The sequence below is a fragment of the Oncorhynchus kisutch genome, linkage group LG1 (assembly GCF_002021735.2).
Source record: "Oncorhynchus kisutch isolate 150728-3 linkage group LG1, Okis_V2, whole genome shotgun sequence".
Classification (NCBI taxonomy): domain Eukaryota; kingdom Metazoa; phylum Chordata; class Actinopteri; order Salmoniformes; family Salmonidae; genus Oncorhynchus; species Oncorhynchus kisutch.
In genome coordinates this window covers 60233267-60257457 of record NC_034174.2, presented here as the reverse complement: position 1 = coordinate 60257457, position 24191 = coordinate 60233267, and the positions used below count along the sequence as shown (strand labels likewise).

The 24191-nt window shown below is 42.0% G+C and overlaps 1 protein-coding gene across 2 annotated transcripts in view; it reads left to right on the top strand.

Moving 5' to 3' along the window:
- Positions 1 to 6076: 6076 nt before the first annotated feature.
- LOC109890118 (kinesin light chain 1-like) overlaps positions 6077 to 24191 on the top strand; it is a 39316-nt gene continuing 21201 nt past the window's right edge. The window contains exons 1-3 of one of the 2 annotated variants that reach the window (XM_031828524.1): positions 6077 to 6399; positions 22000 to 22275; positions 23092 to 23322. In XM_031828524.1, coding sequence (XP_031684384.1) covers positions 22027 to 22275; positions 23092 to 23322 — 480 coding nt within the window. In that variant the 5' untranslated portion in view covers positions 6077 to 6399; positions 22000 to 22026. The remainder of the gene's footprint in view (positions 6400 to 21999; positions 22276 to 23091; positions 23323 to 24191) is intronic. The other variant, XM_020482079.2, reaches the window with a different exon arrangement.

Sequence of the window (24191 nt, the reverse complement as noted above, 5' to 3'; positions counted from 1 at the left end):
TGTACCTATTAACCATACTTAGACCTGTATTTGCATACAGAACACACACACACAGAATATGAGCTCCTACCTGAGTCTGGACAGTTTTACATGGTGTTGGATTCCCCTTACCAACAGCAGATGGCAGAGTCATTGTACACATCTGAATCATGATCTGAATCTTTCAATTTAATGTTAATAAGGTCAGATATTCCACACACCAGAGCTTAATTTAATATTTGGATTTAATATTAATTAAATCCGATCCAACTTTGGTTGTCAAATAGGAAGCTTTCACCCTCCCTCTCTACCATCTTGGTCATCTCCTCATAAGCACAATCAACAATAGCGGACTTGAGCAAGCGCCCAGCCCCACATTCTGTGTCGGATACAGATTCCAAAGAAGGTGATGGCCGGGATTCAATTTGATCACGCATTGCAGAGCGCTGTCAACAATGCGGCTCTTAAAGGCATCTATTTGAACCCAGGTCTACTGACGATAGTCCTCTATATAAATACTGTATGGTTCAAATGTTTTGCAGATACGAGCAAGTCTCCAAGATGAACACAAATGGTTTCTAGCAAATAATTTGGTTTTAAATCAAACAAAGTCCCATATCATGCTGTTTGGGACACGACAAAGAATTAACTTCACAGCTGGCAATTTTTTCATTCATGCAAGAGATGGAACAATTCTTGAAAGTTTTGATTTTTAAAAACATATTTGGATTTGTTTGATTAATCCTTTGGAAAGCATATTGATCATCTAAGAACCTTGGGTTACTGTACAGATCAAATAACTGTTTTACTGTATCCATTAAAAAGACATTAACCCAACTGCTGCTTCCTTTCCTAGACTATGGTATCATCATCTGCACGGTAAAAAAAATCCAAATATGTGTTTAAAAATGAACACTTTCAAGAGTTGTTCCATCTCTTGCATGAATGGAAAAATTGGCTTAATCAAAATTATTCTGTGGGTTGAGAGCAAAAGGACAAGAATTTAAGATAATGTGTTTAAGTGGGTTTACTTAACAAATTCTGCTCGAAGTGAGCTGAATTTGAACAAGCTTGTTGAGAAAAATAAAAATGTATGTTTGCTAAAAGAAACACTCAAAACCACTTTCATCATCATCATATTTCACAGCATGTATTGCAGGTTGATTTTCACAATTGTTTATTTCAATATCTGTGTTTTTGCATAAACATTGATTTATACTACCAGTCAAAAGTTTGGACACACCTACTCATTCAAATGTTTTTCTTTATTTTTACTATTTTCTACATTGTAGAATAATAGTGAAGACATCAACACTATTAAATAACACATATGGAATCATGTAGTAACCAGAAAAGTGGTCAATAATTTTAGATTCTTCAAAGTAGCCACCCTTTGCCTTGATGTCAGACAGCTTTGCACACGCTTGGCATTCTCTCAACCAGCTTCATGAGGTAGTCACCTGGAATACATTTCAATGAACAGGTGTGCCTTGATAGAAGTTCATTTGTGGAATTTATTTCCTTCTTAATGCGTTGGAGCCTATCGGTTGTGTTGTGAAAAGGTAGGGGTGGTATACAGAAGATGGGCCTATTTGGTAAAAGACCAATTCCATATTATGGCATGAACAGCTCAAATAAGCAAATAGAAATAATAGTCCATCCTTACTTTAAGACATGAAGGTCAGTCAATGTGGAACATTTCAAGACCTTTGAAAGTTTCTGCTAGTGCAGTTGCAAAAACCATCAAGCGCTATGATGAAACTGGCTCTCATGAGGACCTCCACAGGAGAGGAAGAACCAGAGTTACCTCTGCTGCAGTTACCAGCCTCAGAAATTGCAGCCCAAATAAATGCTTCACTGAGTTCAAGTAACAGACACATCTCAACATCAACTGTTCAGAGGAGACTGCACGAATCAGGCCTTCGTGGTCGAATTGTTGCAAAGAAACCACTACTAAAGGACAACAATAAGAATAATAGCCTTGCTTGGGCCAAGAAACATGAGCAATGGACATTAGACCAGTGGAAATCTGTCCTTTGGTCTGATGAGTCCAAATTTGAGATTTTTGGTTCCAACTGTGTCTTTGTGAGACGCAGAGTAGGTGACCGGAAGCATGGAGGAGGAGGTGTGATGGTGTGGGAGTGCTTTGCTGGTGACACTGTCAGTGATTTATTTAGAATTCAAGGCACACTTAACCACCATGGCTACCACAGCATTCTGCAGTGGTACGCCATCCCATCTGGTTTGCGCTTAGTGGAACTATCATTTGTTTTTCAACAGGACAATGACCCAACACAGCTCCAGGCTGTGTAAGGGCTATTTGACCAGAGAGAGTGATGGAGTGCTGCATCAGATGACCTGGCCTCCACAATCACCCGACCTCAACCCAATTGAGATGGTTTGGGATAAGTTGGAACCCAGAGTGACGGAAAAGTAGCAGACAAGTACTCAGCATATGTGGGAAGTCCTTCAAGACTGTTGGAAAAGCATTCCAGGTGAAACTGGTTGAGAGAATGTCAAGAGTGTGCAAAGCTGTCATCAAGGCAATCGGTGACTACTTTGAAGAATCTAAAATATGAAAGATGTTTCCACTTCCCAATAACGGCACTTACAGTTGACTCTAAGAGGGAGTCACAGCTCTTCAGTAAGGCCATTCTACTGCCAATGTTTGGAGAATGCATGGCCATGTGCTCAATTTTATACACCTGTCAAAAATCTGTAATTCTGCCCCTGAGCAAGGCAGTTAACCCACTGTTTCCCAGGCGCTGATGATGTGGATGTCGATTAAGGCACCTCTCTAATTCTGAGGGGTTGAGTTAAATGCGGAAGACACATTTCAGTTGAATGCATTGTTGTACAACTGACTAGGTATCCCTCTTTCCCTTTCCTTCTGAGCGTGGCATTTGAACCAGTATCAATGATTCATTGCCATGACTCACCATTGCCAGAATGGTTGGAAAATGTCAGCTTGAAGAGCCATTATATCAGACCAGCTGTTTATAAAAGTATATTTAGCCTTGGTGCTTCACATCGAGGAGACAAAGGGGAGAGGGTGGTTAGCGACTCAGCAGGGCTTTTCATTCAATCTCCGTAACTGGTTGTCTAGGATGTTCAAAACAACATTTGTCTTGTGCTGGAAAACACCGGAAGAACGTTGCTTTTGATTTACTGCATTTGATAGAATGGGGACATACTAACTTTAATCCTAACTTTGAATGTGTGTGTAAATTGTACTTTCAAAAGGAGAGTTCAGAGAAATTATATGAAATTATATGCGTGGATCTCAAGCCAGCATGTGTCCATTATAGTCTAAAGGCCTTCAGTGTATCTAAGCAAGAAGAATTCTGTGAGCATCAATGCATTATTTTTATTTGATATTGCGAACAAATAGGCCTACCTATATTTACATAAAGTAAATCAACCATTTAGCCACAGTTAGGCGGGAACATTATGGGAAAGTGTAAGTGAGAGGAAACAGACACTAAATGCTGAGCCTATGTCTGGTCCAGAGCAAGACTTCATGGCATGCATGTGTGACCTAGGCCCAGTGGCTGTTCTTGCTTGTATGGCTCCCTGGGCGAACCCCCAGGGATGAAAACATTACTGGTTGATTACTTTTTTCAAATCGAATGTATTTTCCACGTTGATTCCATGTCACAAATTACAACTTTGATTCAACCAGTGTGTGCCCAGCCTTCAAGAATCGTTCATCCTCGTTGTCAGCAACATCCTCTCCCTGTTGATCCTCTATAGCCTCCTCCCCTGGACTTCTTCCTTTTTGCAGGTCTATCTGCCTCAGGTCTCACAGGTGTTGTGTTGTTAGTAGTAGCTCAGGACAGAGGTGACCGAACAATTCAAAAATGGGAATCTGCTGTTTCATTTGGTGGTGTGGTTACTAAATTGGTTGACAATCAAATTAGCTCCATTTAAGATAATGAGGACTGTATTTACATATAGATGGTGGAAAGGCTGCTGCAGGTGCTGGCTGGTGAGTGATGGGTTGCTTGTTGAGGTTGGGGTGATTGTCACAGGAGAACCAGGTTCGATCAGGTCGTCTGTGATATTTCTGTCTGGAAATATAACCTTTAAGGTCCAATCATTTGGAAAAATGTAGTAAGGTTGAACAGTGTGTAATCCACGGCACATTTTAGAAGGTGCGTGTTCGAGCTGCGTGTCCACAGTAGCTATCCACTGATGGCGATAGGGGGCGATGAAAAAACAGAATCCACTCATTTTCATCCGAGGGAAGTGAAGAGGGCGGGGGACCGTTGGGCAATGCGAGCACGGGCGAGGGAACGTGAAAATGGCGGGATTCTCTGCAATATCAAGCAGTGATTGACTAACCGACCTTACTGGTTTGGGTGTTGATTTTTTACCTTTATCTAACTAAGTTAGATAAGAACGGCCTAGCAACAGTGGTTTAACTGCCTTGTTGGCTCAGGGATTCGATCTAGCAACCATTTCGGTTACTAGCCCAACGCTCAAACCACTAGATTAACTGCCACCCCAAACAAATGCATTGGCCGGTTGATACCTAGCATGCTTTCGGTTTGCTAGCAACCACATGTTGAGCCACTCCTGGCGAAGCTAGTGTGGTTTGACAAATTATCGCTGAAAGTGGATCCCATCTGTCAGAGCTATGTAGCTATAACACAATGGGACATCGGACTATCACGTCTCCAGGCTGCGTTTCAAATTTTAAAAAGATACACCCTCATCCACCAACCCTCGACAAACAATCGTAAGCACCTCAGCCCTTGTTTTTTTTATTGAGTTTGTGAGTGCACAATTAACAATTCGCGATGATTGTACATCCGCTAAGAAAAGTCCACCGAAACTTAAAACCTCAATGTCAATATGGATAAGTCAACATACAAGTGTAAGTAAAAACGAATGTAAAAAGGTTAGAAATTGTGCTACGAATGCACAAACACTTCTTGTAAAAGTAATGATGTTTTGTTTGGTTGACTTTTAGAAATTGTAGAAATAAAACATTTAAATTATTCAGAAGTTCCAGCTAGGCAGGCTAATGTTAGTTAGCTAATTCATTTGCAAGCTATCATACAGTAGTCGTATATTAATAATTATATAGTTAATATAAGTAGACATGCGATCATAATTGACTGTGGAGCATATAAAACACCCACAAGCTACCGGTGGCTGAAATCAACGTCATCGCGGAATGAATGAGTGACGAATTTCCAGGCAAGGGCGATCCATTTAAAAATCATTCCTTCCTCCCTCGCCCTGCAATCACTTAATTTGAGGGCTGAGGGGATAGGGTGTGTCTTTTATGTGTTTGGAATGAAGCCTGGGTATGTGGGCTCTGAATTACGTTTATGCCTTGTTCATGACAACTTGAATTTGCTTGCGTTTTTTGCGTAGAGCTTCCTATTGGTCATATATTGATCATATCAAAGTGGGAAACTCTGACCTCGTCTTTCCACAACGAGTTTTACAAGTCTCAAATTTCCGAGTTCCAAGTTGTCTTGAACGCGGTATTAATGTTGTTCGTCGAGTGCTGTGTGGTTTACCCCGCAACTCTTTTGCCGCGTTCAAATGAGTTTCCGTGTTCCTAATTGTCTTCGTATCATATGAATAAATGCACCACACAATTATTTACTAGAAACTATTGATCTCTTTCCTTCTTGAGGACCGTTTGTTTAATACATTTCCTTTAAATGATTATTTATTATTAGCTAGTTAATGTTAGCTAAATATTTTAGTGGATGTTCAAGGAAAACTGAACAATGGATTAGTTTCTCCCATAGACTACTTTCAGGGTAACGAACCATCTAACATTACGTTTTTTTTTTTACCATATTCGAACATCTGGATTTTTGTTCTTTTTTTGTTTGGTTAGAACTATTTAATTATATATATTTTTTGTTTAACTAGGTTATTAATCAAATCAACACATTTCATGTATTTGCTATGTAGACCAGTTGAAGGCAAGTATCCATTCAAATTAATAAAATTAATGGGGGATTTATTTACCTATATGACCATTGATGTATCTATGGGAATGATGTATTTGGATTTGTTACTCATATACACAGCCTCTGTGCAGCCACGCCCGAAAAATCCAATACATGACGACGTCATTCAGAAATATTCGCTGTGGATGCTGGGAGATCAATATCCATGGAAGACATTTTGGATTTAAAATAAGCTCCGTTGGCAACACATTTATCATTGCGGTCGCCCTGATATTTATTTAGAATGTACCGTCAACGAGTTTGTTTGTCAGTTGTACGCAATGGAATGGCGTCGTTCTTGTAAAAAAAATCACGCATTTTTCCCGAACCAAATCGCCGTGCTCATCTGCGAATTCTGTTGGGATAGGTTTCTTGCTGTTGCATGTACATCGAGAAGGCTCCTATAGTTCCTTGCTGTCCTACGAGGAATTAACCAATTTAGGTATGTAACCACATACATATAACAGCATCTGTGTTTTTGTCTTGGCTCACAGAATTCAACACTTTGCATAAGAAAGACACATCAGAGAGGCAGTGTGTTTGTTCTTGCCTTATTGACTACACAGCCTAACTACAGACAGTAAGTAGCCTATTGATAACAGTTCTTGTAAAGGCTTATTTTATTTATACGGAAAAAAATATAAACCTAACATTGAACAATTTCACTGAGTTACAGTTCATATATAGAAATCAGTCAATTGAAATAAATACATTAGGCCCTAATCTATGGATTTCACATGACTGGGCAGGGGCGCATCCCATTGATTGATGCACGAACGCCCCCGCCGTATTCATGCTATTGTCTATAGATACACGGCAAGGCGTGGTTTAACGTGACCACGCCCCCGAGTGTGATACTCCTGTTACTCTCATGTAATTAACCTAGGTTTGGCGGCGTCCTAAACAAACTGCTGACTCTTTGTCGTTTCAATAAACGTTTTCAGCAGCCTCAAGTGTCGTTCGTTATTATTAACATGCTTGTCGATCAAATCAAATCAAATCAAATTTATATAGCCCTTCGTACATCAGCTGATATCTCAAAGTGCTGTACAGAAACCCAGCCTAAAACCCCAAACAGCAAGCAATGCAGGTGTAGAAGCACGGTGGCTAGGAAAAACTCCCTAGAAAGGCCAATACCTAGGAAGAAACCTAGAGAGGAACCAGGCTATGTGGGGTGGCCAGTCCTCTTCTGGCTGTGCCGGGTGGAGATTATAACAGAACATGGTCAAGATGTTCAATGTTCATAAATGACCAGCATGGTCAAATAATAATAAGGCAGAACAGTTGAAACTAGAGCAGCAGCACAGTCAGGTGGAAGTTGAAACTGAAGCAGCAGCATGGCCAGGTAGACTGGGGACAGCAAGGAGTCATCATGTCAGGTAGTCCTGGGGCATGGTCCTAGGGCTCAGCTCAGTTGAAACTGGAACAGCAGCATGGCCAGGTGGACTGGGGACAGCAAGGAGTCATCATGTCAGGTAGTCCTGGGGCATGGTCCTAGGGCTCAGGTCCTCCGAGAGAGAGAAAGAAAGAGAGAAGGAGAGAATTAGAGAACGCACACTTAGATTCACACAGGACACCGAATAGGACAGGAGAAGTACTCCAGATATAACAAACTGACCCCAGCCCCCCGACACATAAACTACTGCAGCATAAATACTGGAGGCTGAGACAGGAGGGGTCAGGAGACACTGTGGCCCCATCCGAGGACACCCCCGGACAGGGCCAAACAGGAAGGATATAACCCCACCCACTTTGCCAAAGCACAGCCCCCACACCACTAGAGGGATATCTTCAACCACCAACTTACCATCCTGAGACAAGGCTGAGTATAGCCCACAAAGATCTCCGCCACGGCACAACCCAAGGGGGGGGGGGCGCCAACCCAGACAGGATGACCACAACAGTGAATCAACCCACTCAGGTGACGCACCCCCTCCAGGGACGGCATGAGAGAGCCCCAGCAAGCCAGTGACTCAGCCCCTGTAATAGGGTTAGAGGCAGAGAATCCCAGTGGAAAGAGGGGAACCGGCCAAGGGCGGTTCGTTGCTCCAGAGCCTTTCCGTTCACCTTCCCACTCCTGGGCCAGACTACACTCAATCATATGACCCACTGAAGAGATGAGTCTTCAGTAAAGACTTAAAGGTTGAGACCGAGTTTGCGTCTCTGACATGGGTAGGCAGACCGTTCCATAAAAATGGAGCTCTATAGGAGAAAGCCCTGCCTCCAGCTGTTTGCTTAGAAATTCTAGGGACAATTAGGAGGCCTGCGTCTTGTGACCGTAGCGTACGTATAGGTATGTACGGCAGGACCAAATCAGAGAGATAGGTAGGAGCAAGCCCATGTAATGCTTTGTAGGTTAGCAGTAAAACCTTGAAATCAGCCCTTGCTTTGACAGGAAGCCAGTGTAGAGAGGCTAGCACTGGAGTAATATGATCAAATTTTTTGGTTCTAGTCAGGATTCTAGCAGCCGTATTTAGCACTAACTGAAGTTTATTTAGTGCTTTATCCGGGTAGCCGGAAAATAGAGCATTGCAGTAGTCTAACCTAGAAGTGACAAAAGCATGGATTAATTTTTCTGCATCATTTTTGGACAGAAAGTTTCTGATTTTTGCAATGTTACGTAGATGGAAAAAAGCTGTCCTCGAAATGGTCTTGATATGTTCTTCAAAAGAGAGATCAGGGTCCAGAGAAACGCCGAGGTCCTTCACAGTTTTATTTGAGACGACTGTACAACCATTAAGATTAATTGTCAGATTCAACAGAAGATCTCTTTTTGTTTCTTGGGACCTAGAACAAGCATCTCTGTTTTGTCCGAGTTTAATAGTAGAAAGTTTGCAGCCATCCACTTCCTTATGTCTGAAACACATGCTTCTAGCGAGGGCAATTTTGGGGCTTCACCATGTTTCATTGAAATGTACAGCTGTGTGTCATCCGCATAGCAGTGAAAGTTTACATTATGTTTTCGAATAACATCCCCAAGAGGTAAAATATATAGTGAAAACAATAGTGGTCCTAAAACGGAACCTTGAGGAACACCGAAATTTACAGTTGATTTGTCAGAGGACAAACCATTCACAGAGACAAACTGATATCTTTCCGACAGATAAGATCTAAACCAGGCCAGAACATGTCCGTGTAGACCAATTTGGGTTTCCAATCTCTCCAAAAGAATGTGGTGATCGATGGTATCAAAAGCAGCACTAAGGTCTAGGAGCACGAGGACAGATGCAGAGCCTCGGTCCGATGCCATTAAAATGTCATTTACCACCTTCACAAGTGCCGTCTCAGTGCTATGATGGGGTCTAAAACCAGACTGAAGCATTTCGTATACATTGTTTGTCTTCAGGAAGGCAGTGAGTTGCTGCGCAACAGCCTTCTCTAAAATTTTTGAGGGGAATGGAAGATTCGATATAGGCCGATAGTTTTTTATATTTTCTGGGTCAAGGTTTGGCTTTTTCAAGAGAGGCTTTATTACTGCCACTTTTAGTGAGTTTGGTACACATCCAGTGGATAGAGAGCCGTTTATTATGTTCAACATAGGAGGGCCAAGCACAGGAAGCAGCTCTTTCAGTAGTTTAGTTGGAATAGGGTCCAGTATGCAGCTTGAAGGTTTAGAGGCCATGATTATTTTCATCATTGTGTCAAGAGATATAGTACTAAAACACTTGAGCGTCTCTCTTGATCCTAGGTCCTGGCAGAGTTGTGCAGACTCAGGACAACTGAGGTTTGGAGGAATACGCAGGTTTAAAGAGGAGTCCGTAATTTGCTTTCTAATAATCATAATCTTTTCCTCAAAGAAGTTCATGAATTTATCACTGCTAAAGTGAAAGTCATCCTCTCTTGGGGAATGCTGCTTTTTAGTTAGCTTTGCGACAGTATTAAAAAGGAATTTCGGATTGTTCTTATTTTCCTCAATTAAGTTAGAAAAATAGGATGATCGAGCAGCAGTAAGGGCTCTACGGTACTGCACGGTACCGTCCTTCCAAGCTAGTCGGAAGACTTCCAGTTTGGTGTGGCGCCATTTCCGTTCCAATTTTCTGGAAGCTTGCTTCAGAGCTCGGGTATTTTCTGTGTACCAGGGAGCTAGTTTCTTATGAGACATTTTTTTTGTTTTTAGGGGTGCAACTGCATCTAGGGTATTGCGCAAGGTTAGATTGAGATCCTCAGTTAGGTGGTTAACTGATTTTTGTCCTCTGGCGTCCTTGGGTAGGCAGAGGGAGTCTGGAAGGGCATCAAGGAATCTTTGTGTTGTCTGTGAATTTATAGCACGACTTTTGATGTTCCTTGGTTGGGGTCTAAGCAGATTATTTGTTGCAATTGCAAACGTAATAAAATGGTGGTCCGATAGTCCAGGATTATGAGGAAAAACATTAAGATCCACCACATTTATTCCATGGGACAAAACTAGGTCCAGCGTATGACTGTGACAGTGAGTGGGTCCAGAGACCTGTTGGACAAAACCCACTGAGTCGATGATGGCTCTGAAAGCCTTTTGGAGTGGGTCTGTGGACTTTTCCATGTGAATATTAAAGTCACCAAAGATTAGAATATTATCTGCTATGACTACAAGGTCCGATAGGAATTCAGGGAACTCAGTGAGAAACGCTGTATATGGCCCAGGAGGCCTGTAAACAGTAGCTATAAAAAGTGATTGAGTAGGCTGCATAGATTTCATGACTAGAAGCTCAAAAGACGAAAATGTCCTTTTTTTTGTGTAAATTGAAATTTGCTATCGTAAATGTTAGCAACACCTCCGCCTTTGCGGGATGCACGGGGGATATGGTCACTAGTGTAGCCAGGAGGTGAGGCCTCATTTAAAACAGTAAATTCATCAGGCTTAAGCCATGTTTCAGTCAGGCCAATCACATCAAGATTATGATCAGTGATTAGTTCATTGACTATAATTGCCTTTGAAGTAAGGGATCTAACATTAAGTAGCCCTATTTTGAGATGTGAGGTATCATGATCTCTTTCAGTAATGACAGGAATGGAGGTGGTCTTTATCCTAGTGAGATTGCTAAGGCGAACACCGCCATGTTTAGTTTTGCCCAACCTAGGTCGAGGCACAGACACGGTCTCAATGGTGATAGCTGAGCTGACTACACGGACTGTGCTAATGGCAGACTCCACTATGCTGGCAGGCTGGCTAACAGCCCGCTGCCTGGCCTGCACCCTATTTCATTGTGGAGCTAGAGGAGTTAGAGCCCTGTCTATGTTGGTAGATAAGATGAGAGCACCCCTCCAGCTAGGATGGAGTCCGTCACTCCTCAGCAGGTCAGGCTTGGTCCTGTTTGTGGGTGAGTCCCAGAAAGAGGGCCAATTATCTACAAATTCTAACTTTTGGGAGGGGCAGAAAACAGTTTTCAACCAGCGATTGAGTTGTGAGACTCTGCTGTAGAGCTCATCACTCCCCCTAACTGGGAGGGGGCCAGAGACAATTACTCGATGCCGACACATCTTTCTAGCTGATATGCACGCAGAAGCTATGTTGCGCTTAGTGATTTCTGACTGTTTCATCCTAACATCGTTGGTGCCGACGTGGATAACAATATCTCTATACTCTCTACACTCGCCAGTTTTAGCTTTAGCCAGCACCATCTTCAGATTAGCCTTAACGTCGGTAGCCCTGCCCCCGGGTAAACAGTGTATGATCGCTGGATGATTCGCTTTAAGTCTAATACTGCGGGTAATGGAGTCGCCAATGACTAGAGTTTTCAATTTGTCAGAGCTAATGGTGGGAAGCTTCGATCACAACAACAATAAAACATTTTTTTTATTTTTACCTTTATTTTACTAGGCAAGTCAGTTAAGAACAAATTCTTATTTTCAATGACGGCCTAGGAACAGTGGGTTAACTGCCTGTTCAGGGGCAGAACGACAGATTTGTACTTTGTCAGCTCGGGGATTCGAACTTGCAACCTTTCGGTTACTAGTCCAACGCTCTAACCACTAGTACCACTTTGCATGATACTTATTTTGCCACTAATTTGTTAGCTGACATGCTAAGACTAACAGTAAAGCTATCGCAGTATACTTAAGTCACTGTTTGTTTACCCATAGCTGGAGAGGCAACCCTATCAAATGGCCCAATGTAGACAATTGTGATATCCACACCTACTTGGTGGAATCTCCAGTTTTGCATATACCGGTGTCCTAACTAACTAAGCTACCATTGTCACCCCCGCCTCTTCTTTGGGGTTTATCGCCAGTTGGCATTCAACGTTATGGTGCATTACCGCCACCTACTGTACTGGAGCGCCCCCGCTTTGCGCCTGTGTACCGGAGTCCTAGCATAAAAATTAACCAATAGAAGTGCAAAGGCGGCCGCAATTGCACCCATCTAGTGCGACCAGGAGTTTAATTTTGGGAGAACTGTGCGCCTATGAAAACAAATCTCCCAGATAATAATTATTGTAATGATAAGGCTTTGCTGTACCGTTGTTTTCAAGTGCCCTAGAGCAGCGCTTCCCAAACTCAGTCCTGGGGACTGAGGCACTACACAGCCGATTCAAATAATGAATTCTTGATGAGCAGTTCATTATTTGAATCAGCTGTTTAGTGCTAGGGCATAAAACAAAAGGTAAACCCATGGAGTACTGAGGACTGAGTTTGGGGAAACACTGCCCTAGAGAGACGAGGGAGTGCAGACTCATTACCGTCATGGTTTCACCATTACTGCAGCGAAAAAGGCTTGCTTGTAGCCCAACTAGGTCTTTCTTGTAGTATATCGACGGTAGAGATCGGCATGGCCAATTAATTAGGGCCAATTTAAAGTTTTCATAACAATCGATAATTTTGGGAGCCGATTACATTGCAATCCACAAGGAAACTGTGTGGCAGGTTGACCAAATCAAATTTATTTATATAGCCCTTCGTACATCAGCTGATATCTCAAAGTGCTGTACAGAAACCCAGTCTAAAACCCCAAACAGCAAGCAATGCAGGTGTAGGAGCACGTTAACGCGAGTGCAGCATCAAAAGCACCTTGTGGCTGCAAGGAGCCAAGGTAAGTTGCTAGCTAGCATTAAACGTATCTTATAAAAAACAATCAATCTTTACATAATCACTAGTTAACTACACATGATGATATTACTAGGTTAACTAGCTTGTCCTACGATGTATATAATCAATGCGGTGCCTTTTAATTTATTGAATCACAGCCTAATTCAACTTCGCCAAAAGGGTGCTTTTTTTCGGGCAATGCAATCTTTGCACCAATGTACCTAACCATAAACATTAAGGCCTTTCTTCAAATCAATACACAGAAGTATATATTTTTTTAGACCTGCATATTTAGTTAAAATAAATTAATGTTAGCAGGCAATATTAACTAGGGAAATTGTGTCACTTCACTTGCGTTCAGTGCAAGCAGAGTCAGGGTATATGCAACAGTTTGGGCCGCCTGGCTTGTTGCGACTGAACTAATTTGCCAGAATTTTACATAATTCTGACATAACATTGAAGGTTGTGCAATGTAACAGCAATATTTAAACTTAAGGTTGACACCCTTCCGATAAAATACAGAACGGTTCCGTATTTCACTGAAATAATAAATGTTTTGTTGTCTAAATTATAGTTTACGGATTTGACCATATTAATCACCAAAGGCTTGTATTTCTGTGTTTATTATAATTAAGTCTATGATTTGATAGAGCAGTCTGACTGAGCGGTGGTAGGCAGCAGCAGGTTCATAAGCATTCATTTAAACTGCGTTTGCCAGCAGCTCTTAGCAATGCTTGAATCACAGCACGGTTTGACTTCAAGCCTATCAACTCCCTAGATTAGGCTGGCAATACTAAAGTGCCTATAAGAACATCCAACAGTCAAAGGTATATGAAATACAAATGATATAGAGAGAAATAGTCGACGCTTCATAATTCCTATAACTACAACCTAAAACTTCTTAACTGGGAATATTGAAGAGCTGGGAATATTGAACCACCAGCTTTAATATGTTCTCATGTTCTGAGCAAGGAACGTAAACGTTAGCTTTTTTTACATGGCACATATTGCACTTTGATTTCATTTATGTATTATATTAAGTTAAAATAAGTGTTCATTGAGATGAATCAGTATCGTCTTTTTTTGTTCCAATATCGGTATTGGCATTGAAAAAACGTGGTCGGTCTAACTCTAATCGACGGGACCACATTTTACATTAATAAACCATATCGTGAGATGTTCTAAAACTACTCGCTTGTCGACGATGATAACCATTTGTCTTTCTTCAGTCATGTTACCTCATTGGCTAACAACCTTACCAGTATATCCAAACATTTGGGGGCGCAAAGAAATGAAAAGGGATAGCGTCTTCAGCATATCAATGATCATTGCAATGAATGAATGACAGATCTCTTGCGTGTCCTCATCAGAAACCTGCCGGTTTCTTTTCAATGTAATATATCTGAATAGGAAAATAGTGCTTTAACACAATGTAGAAACCTAATATTCCACAAATGACTTTGTACTTTCAATGACAGGTATTCTTACCAAGCTTTTATAATAAAGTCATGTATTTACAGAGTTTTATATTAATTTCTAGGGCTCACCGTGTGCTTCAAAAGTAGCTAGAATTTAAGTTGGGAACACCAGTGCCACAAATGAACAATGTTCATTTAGAGCCCTGCCCCCAGACGTTTTTTCCTAATAACACATCAAACGTTTTGAGCAGAGATGCTTGTCCAGTCCACTTGGCTGTTTATTTACTAGAGTGGAGAAGTAAAGTGACCTTTGGACTGCAGACATCTCATAACGGCAGTCCAATATGTAACTGGATCTGAAAGAGTGAGATAAAAGGAAGAAATTGGTCCCCTAGTTACAGTTTTACCAGACAGGTGCTCAAGTGCACACACCCAGAAGACGTACAGTACTGTATGAAAGCTTTTGTTCCTCTGTAATTATTTTCATAGTAGTTTGCAGTGAAGTTTCCTTTCAACGTGCTCTGTCAAATAAATGTATGCCCTGGTGGTGAAACCTCAAAGCAGGCTGACACAAACGGTAATAGGCCTATAATTGACCCTCGTGATACTGACTTCTGCAATCACGTTGGGCAAATCAAATCTCCTTTGTCAGTCAAAAATGTACATACAAAGAGGCCTACAAAATACTATTTTATTTATTTAATCCTTATTTAACTAGGCAAGTCAGTTAAGAACAAACCTGGACAACACTGGGGAAAATTGTACACCGCCCTATGGGACTCCCAATCACGGCCGGTTGTGATTCAGCCTGGATTCGAAGCAGGGTGTCTAGTGACATCTCAAGCATGAGATGCAGTGCCTTAGACCACTGCGCCACTCGGGAGCCCCTCTGTCGTTCTGCCCTTGAGCAAGGCAGTTAACCCACTATTCCCCGAGCTCAGACGACTTACATGACCTCTATTCAGAGGGGTTGAGTTAAATGTGGAAGACACATTTCAGTTGTATAATTGACGAGGTATCCCTCTTTCCCGTTCCTTCTGCCTCACTGAAAGAGGCAGCGTGGCATTTGAACCAGCATCAATGATTCATTGCCATGACTCACCATTGCCAGAATGGTTGGAAAATGTCAGCTTGAAGAGCCATTATATCAGACCAGCTGATTATAAAAGTATCTTTAGCCTTGGTGCTTCACATCGAGGAGACAAAGGGGAGAGGGTGGTTAGCGACTCAGCAGGGCTTTTCATTCAATCTCCGTAACTGGTTGTCTAGGATGTTAAAAACAACATTTGTCTTTTGCTGGAAAACATCGGAAGAACATTGCTTTTGACTTAATGGGTTTGATAGAATGGAGATCTACGGGCCCTATCCCAACTTTAAATATGCGTGTGTAAATTGGACTTTCAAAAGGAGTGTTCTGAGAAATTTGAAGTTATATGTGTGGATCTCAAGTCAGCATGTGTCCATTATAGTCTAGAGGTCGACCGATTATGATTTTTCAACACCGATACCGATTATTGGAGGATCAAAAAAGCCGTTACCAATTAATCGGCCGATTTAAAAAATTTAAAAAAAAATGAAATATATATATATATATATATATATATATATATATATATATATAAATAAATAAATAAATAAATAAATAAATCAAAATACATAAAATAATAAAATAAAAAATGTATTACAATTATTTGTAATGACAATTACAACAATGCTGAATGAACACTTATTTTAACTTAATATAATACATCAATAAAATCAATTTAGCCTCAAGTAGATAATGAAACATATTCAATTTGGTTTAAATAATGCAAAAACAAAGGTTTGGGAAGGTAGTAAAAGTGCAATATGTTCTGTGTAAGAAAGCTAATGTTAACGTTCCTTGCTTAGAACATGAGAACATATGAAAGCTGGTGGTTCCTTTTAACATGAGTCTTCAATATTCCGAGGTAAGAAGTTTTAGGTTGTAGTTATTATAGGACTATTTCCCTCTACCATTTGAATTTCATTAACCTTTGACTATTGGATGTTCTTATAGGCACTTTAGTATTGCCAGTGTAACAGTATAGCTTACTCGCTCCTCCCTGGGCTTGAACCAGCAACACAACGACAATTAGTGCGTGCTAACTAGCTAGCCATTTCATTTCGGTTACACAAGCCTCATCTCGGGAGTTGATAGGCTTGAAGTCATAAACAGCGCAAAGCAAAGAGCTGCTGGCAAAACGCACGAAAGTGCTGTTTGAATTAATGTTTACGTGCCTGCTTCTGCCTACCACCGCTCAGTCAGATACTTAGATACTTGTATGCTCAGTCAGATTATATGCAATGCAGCACACGCTAGATAATATCAACCATGTGTAGTTAACTAGTGATTATGATTGATTGTTTTTTATAAGATAAGTTTAATGCTAGCTAGCAACTTACCTTGGCTTACTGCATTTGCGTAACAGGCAGTCTCCTTGTGGAGTGCAACGAGAGAGAGGCAGGTCGTTATTGTGTTGGACTTGTTAACTGTAAGGTTGCAAGACTGGATCCCCCGAGCTGACAAGGTGAAAATCTGTCGTTCTGCCCCTGAACAAGGCAGTTAACCCACCGTTCCTAGGCCGTCATTGAAAATAAGAATGTGTTCTTAACTGACTTACTTAGTTAAGTTAAGGTATAAAAAAAAATCGGCAAATCGGTACCCAAAAATACCGATTTACAATTGTTATGAAAATTTGAAATCGGCCCTAATTAATCGGCCATTCCGATTAATCGGTCGACCTCTAGTCTAAAGGCCTTCTGTGGATCTAAGCAAGAAGAGTTCTGTGAGCATCAATGCATTATTTTCACTTGATATTGTGTACAAATAGGCCTACCTATATTCACATACAGTAAATCAACCATTTAGCCACAGTTAGATGGTTCCCTGAACGGAACCAGACACTAAATGCTGATCCAAGCCTTTTATGTCTGGTCCAGAGCAAGACTTCATAGCATGCATGTGTGACCTAGGCCTGTAAGCATGTGGTAGTTTTAGCACCACTGTTGGGTAGCTTATGTTATAGAATGTGCACTTTGCACGGTAGGCTGTCATTGTAAATAAAAATGTGTTCTTAACTAGTTAAATAAATAAAAAATACACATATTAATTTCAACTTGTGAGAAGCTATGTTATTGATTGTTGACTTTGTATAAACAGCATTGTCTTCCTGTTTCGCTATACTCAAATCAAATTTTATTCGTCACATACACATGGTTAGCAGATGTAATTGCGAGTGTAGGAAAATGCTTGTGCTTTTAGTTCCGACAGTGCAGCAATATCTAAAATGTAATCTAACAATTCCACAACTACTTGGAAATCTAAATAAAGGAATGGAATAAGAATATATGGATGAGCAATGACAGAGCGTCATAGGCAAGATGGTATAAAATACAATTTATACATATGAGATGATTAATGCAAGATATGGAAACATTTAAGGTGACTAGTGATTCATTTATTCAAGTGGCCAATGAATTCAAATCTGTATGTATGCAGCAGCCTCTGTGTTAGTGATGGCTATTTAACTGTCTGATGGCCTTGAGATGGAAGCTCTTTTTCAGTCTCGGTCCCAGCTTTGATGCACCTGTACTGACCTCGCCTTCTGGATGATAGCGGGGTGAACCAGCAGTGGCTCGAGTGGTTGTTGTCACAGGAAGGCCAAAAAGATCATCCAGGACATCGGGTGTTGTAAGTGTCCTGGAGGGCAGGTAGTTTGCCCTCGGTGTTGCTTGTACAGACCGCACCACTCTCTGGAGAGCCTTGCGGTTGTGGGAGGTGCAGTTACCGTACCAGGCGGTGATGCAACCCAGCAGGATGCTGTATGAATGGACCATTTCAGTTTGCCCATGATATGCACATTGCTGTCCCGTTGATATGGATAGGGGGGTGCTCCCTCTGCTGTTTCCTGAAGTCCACGATCATCTCCTTTGTTTTGTTGATGTTGAGTGAGGGGTTGTTTTGCTGACACCACACTCCCAGTGCCCTCACCACCTCCCTGTAGGCTGTGTCGTCGTTGCTAATCAAGCCTACTAATGTTGTGTCTGCAAACTTGATGATTGAGTTGGCGGCATGCATGGCCACGCAGTCATGGGTGTACAGGGAGTACAGAAGGGGGCTGAGCATGCACCCTTGTGGGGCCCCAGTGTTGAAGATCAGCGATCTGGAGATGTTGTTTCCTACCTTCACCACCTGGGGGCGGCCCATCAGGACGTCCAGAACCCAATTGCACAGGGTGGGGTTGAGCTTGGAGGGTACTATGTTGTTGAATGCTGAGCTGTAGTCAACGAACAGCATTATTACGTAGGTATTCCTCTTGTCCAGATGGGATAGGACAGTGTTATGGCGATTTGCATCATCTGTGGACCTATTGGAGCAGTAAGCAAAGTGAAGTGGGTCTAGGGTGACAGGTAAGGTGGAGGTGATATGAACCTTGATTATCCTCTCAAAGCACTTCATGATGACAGTGAGTGCCACGGGGCGATAGTCATTTAGTTCAGTTACCTTTGCCTTCTTGTGTACTGGAAAAATGGTGGCCTTCTTGAAGCATGTGGGGACAGCATACTAGGAATGGTGAGAGATTGAATGTGTCGGTAAATACACCAGCCACCTGGTCTGTGCATGCTAGGAGGACGCGGCTAGGGATGCCGTCTGGGCTGGCAGTCTAGTGAAGGTTAACACTTTCAAATGTCTTACTCACGTCGGCCATGGAGAGGGTGGGGCCCACAGTCTTCGGTAGAGGGCAGCGTCGATGGCTCTGTATTATCCTCAAAGCGGGCAAAGAAGGTGTTTAGTTTGTCTGGAAGCAAGACGTCGGTGTCTGTGACATGGCTGGTTTTCTTTTTGTAGTCTGTGATTGTCTGTAGACCCAACTCATGTTTATGGAAGCTCAAAGTAAACGAGGCTACAATAATATTTCACCACTTTGCAAAGAAGGCTTTTGCGATTTATGATGACAGTGTATACCAAGCTATTTCAGGTATTTTTAAGTTGTATTATTTTTTTTGATTGACATCCCCAGTAGGTTTCCAGCCGTCCCTACATATCATCTCCCCAACCAAAGCCAACTGTGCCTCCTTCCCACATGTCCCTAAATCAGAAACATCAGTCTGCAATCCCTCCTATCCACTGGTAACCGGCAGGGACCAGAGGCAGGAGAAGATAAAGCACTCCCATAAGTCATCAGCAGCTAAAAGATGGCTCACCAATGGGCCCTATAATTCCATCTGGACGTGATGGGATTGTAGAGGAATGGCTTTATGCTACCAAAGAGACTGGATGACACGAGACAGGGCATGGAGATGGAGACAGCGTCTGAATTAGCCACACTGTTCTCATGCAATTTTAATGTCACCCGTGGTGGTGGTCTATTATGCAGAGGAAGTGAGAAGGAGGGCAATTTTTATATTTCAGCTTCCTTCTCCTTTAAATGGCAATGTGTCCCGGTCACCATCGTCATATTTGCTAGAAGCTTTTGTTTGTGGTCTATACCATGTCAAATCAGGAACTTTATTCAACTTCATTAATTGATAACTCCACAGTAGAGAATTATGAGCAATTGTTAATTAATTAGTTGTATTTCAATGAATTCCTCTGAATTGACTGAAAGGGAATACAATGTAGGCTAGTACAACCCTGGCTAGTGTTTTCTGTTGAGGGAACCCAATATCCCTTATTCATGTGAGCTAACATCATAATTGTTTTTCTGCATTGTGCCTTTTTCTTCTTCTGAGTGCACCTTGGGACGTTGTGTAAATAATTAAGAGAGAGCTAATTTCAAGCTTCCTTTTAGCCCACAGCTAACTTACATACCTCAATGAATAATTAGACCTAATTGTTCTACTAGCCCACATCTTAACCTATTGTAGCTGAACAATACTTGACCCTGTGAAGACTAATCACTGCTGTATGCTTGGTTCGCATGTGTGGCATTATTTCTGTACTATACTACTTTGCTTTACCATGCAAATAAATCTATATAGTGTTTTTGATACCAGATCTCATTACCTTTTGGATGTATGGACTAACTGCGTTATCGTATTGAAAACGTCTTGTCTATGCTTGCTCAAAGAACCCTCCCCCACGCTGTTGACTATGCCTCGAGGTTCATCTGAAATGGAATTTCCTACAGATGCCCATTGAGAAGTTTAATAGTGGCTTTGTAGCCACTTTCATTAAATATGACTCATGCTCCTATAAAAGCGCCATTACTCTTTGAAATTGGACCTCTGTTATCCGTCATGCCAAGTTTCAACATTGGTGACCGCCTATGTGCTACCATTTGCACTAGTTGTTATTTACCCTGTGTTCAATGTAGTCTAGAGTCTAGATATCCATTCAGTTTGTTTCCAGATTACATTTAGCCGAATATCATTCTTAAAACCAATTCTGTATTTTTCTGAATCTATAGACTTTGGCTGTATCGTCAACCTATTTTTAGAACTTGCTTAAAAGAATGGATTGAGGCTCAATTCCGTGTGTTTTCAATATGAAAATAATGTCATGCAAGCTAGTAGCCTACTGTACTACTCTGTCAAGCTGCGTGTGTGTGTGTGCATGCTTGCGTTCGCTCTGTGCATCCAGGTGAAATGATACGTAGGCACACTGCGGGACTAGTTCTCATTTTATGATTGGCTCTTGGTGCTCTATTTTTGGCAGTCTGTTTCCATGGCTCTAAACAGACTTTGTAATGGGATATTTCAATTTAAATGAAAAATCACCACAGAGTTCGCGATTATCTGCCTGTTTTGGAATAAGAATACTAAAACGAGTGACTAGAGCGGAATTTTTCCACAATGGAAATGCACATTCAGCCGGCTACAACAGTTTCCTCATATTTATCTCCAAGCGCTTTGATGATGAACTCAGGGCTAAATGCTCGGGGGTTAGCCTAATTTTCTGCTGCTATACCCACGCCAAGCATAATCATGTGACTGTCTTGTGAAGGCAGGGGGAGCAAAGTGTTTTATTCCTCTGGCTTTGTCGATTCCAGGGAGTGTAGAGATTGTGGGCTAGATTGGACTCCTACCCTGTCATTTTGTATCCCAAGGCTTCCATTTTCTTGTACATCTCTATCCAGTTTAATTCATAACTTGTAGCGTGGATTGTAAACGGAGCAACCTCAATGAATTAATGTTTGCTTGAGCTGTGCTTTTTTTCTGCTAATAATGACAGTGGAAGTCTCAAGATGTTGGAATCTTGTAGAACTTAGGTATATCAACTATGCATGGCACAGTCAAAATAGTAGCTATCTATAGCCTATAGAATATTTATGTTTTGTAAATAGTTAACAGGAGCATCACTCTGACTTGTCTTAGAGCATTATTAAGCCTCCTGTTGACAAGCTTTCTGTGTAGCGCGTAACAAGACCAGACAATTGAGCTGTGTATTCCCCCCACTTGACCCTAGAGCAGTTTCCCAAATGGAGGCTAGTCCCTTCTGTGTCACTAAAAAAACAACTTGTGAAAAGAAGTAGGCTATTGTTTTGCTCTGATGGGTCCAAAGAAAATCCCCAAAAGTGAGGTTATGGCATTAAAAGGAACCACTGCCTGAAGAGTGACCTAACATCCACCTTCATTTTCTTCCACTTCCCTCCACTAAGTGTATTAGGTCCTAGGTCCACTAGGCAATGTCAATCATGGTGTACCCCAGGGAAGACCGTCTGGAGAAGCTGTCCCAGGAGGAGATCATCTCCAGCACCAAGCTGGTGATCCAGGGCCTGGAGGCGCTGAAGAGCGAGCACAACTCTATCTTGCACAGCCTGCTGGAGACCATCCGCTGCCTGAAGAAGGACGAGGAGGCCAACCTGGTGCATGAGAAGTCCAGCCTGCTGCGCAAGTCAGTGGAGATGATCGAGCTGGGGCTGGGCGAGGCGCAGGTAAGGGTTGAGGGTCTAAGGGTGATGGGAAGAGACTTGGGGTGGTTATAACACGGTTTCTCAATCCATTCTTGGGGGGGGGGATCCCCATGAGTTAACGTTAACAGGAGTTAATGTTGTATGCGTTAGTTTCATGTTTTGAAGTTAACTTGTCTTTCTCTGGTTTATGTAGGCTGCCTGTCTCTGGCCACATGAATCCACCGCTGCCACAAATTGTGACCTTCATTATTAATCAATCAATTGGATTTATAAAGATGTCACAAAGTGCTTATACAGAAACACAGCCTAAAACCACAAAGAACAGGCAATGCCGATGTAGAGGGAAAAACTCCCTCGAAAGGCAGAAACATAAGAAGAAACCTAGAGAGGAACTAGGCTCTGAGGGTTGGCCAGTCCTCTTCTGGCTGTGCCAGGTGGAGATTACAAGAGTACATGGCCATTAAGGCCAGATCGTTCTTCAAGATGCTCAAACTTTCATAGATGACCAGCAGGGTCAAATAATAATCAGTGGTTGTAGGGGGCCAACAGGTCAGCACCTCAGGAGTAAATGTCAGTTGGCTTTTCATAGCCAAGCATTCAGAGGCTGAGACAGCAGGTGCGGGAGAGGGTGAGAGGAGGTCCAGGACAAGGTAGTACACCCTGTGAACAGGTCAGAGTTCCATAGCCACAGGCAGAACAGCAGAAACTGGATCAGAAGCATGACCAGGGAGACTGGTACAGCCAGGAGTCACCAGGTCGTTCTGAGGCATGGTCCTAGGGCTGATTCGCATACATAATTAATTGATCCCTCTACATGTATGCACCTTTCTCTATCAGGTGATGATGGCCCTGTCTGCCCACCTGAACGCTGTGGAGTCGGAGAAGCAGAAGCTGCGTGCCCAGGTACGTCGACTGTGCCAAGAGAACCAGTGGCTGCGGGACGAGCTGGCGGGCACCCAGCAAAAGCTGCAGAAGAGCGAGCAGAGTGTGGCCCAGCTGGAAGAGGAGAAGAAGCATCTGGAGTTCATGAATCAGCTGAAGAAGTACGACGAGGATGTGTCCCCTACTGTGAGTTGTTATGCACTCGCATACACCCATACTTAGATGCACAACACAATCGCTTGCACGCAAGCACAAACGCACTGCTGCCAAATCAGTTCATGAAGTATGAAGAGAACACATTTCTTTCTCTGAGGTAAAACACACACAAACTCCCTGATCATAAACAATTGAACCAGCTCCAGAGCTGTAATCCTCATGCAGGTAATCAGGCATTGCATAAGCCTCGGCTGATGAAGTCGCTTCTGGGGGGTTGCAACTGTGACCTGTCGATAATACTTGACCTCTTCTCTACTGCCTATATAGTCTACATTCTCTATTCTCAACCAGTATTTGGATCTCTCCATTTATGTGCAAGATAATTTTTAGAGCGGATTGATGGCTAGGGAATTCTCCCTACGAGATGAAATGAGAGCTGAGAGCACGGCTTTTGTAAAACCTAGCAGCCTATTAGTTAACTAGACAGACGAGTGCCATATTCTGTCATAAAAGAGCCATTTTCACTCCTCGTAATCTTCTTTATTCTTCCCTCTTTTTCTCCCTTTCCATGAGCAATGCAGGCTGCCAAGGTGAATGAATGGATCTCACTCACCATCTTTAATATATATATATATATATATAATTCATTTACCCTTTATTTAACTAGGCAAGTTGGTTAAGAACAAATTCTTATTTACAATGACGCCCCAACCATTATGAACTGATTAAAGTGTATGTTGGGCGGAAGTCATCTGTCCCTTGGCTGCTGTTAAGGCAATTCATTTAGCCATTAACATTTATACATATTGACGAGAGCTCGTTAATATGTACCAAATGTAGTCCAGACTGGAATTTAGCACTGTTCAAATGATGTCGGTTGTTGAATATTTATAGTTCTT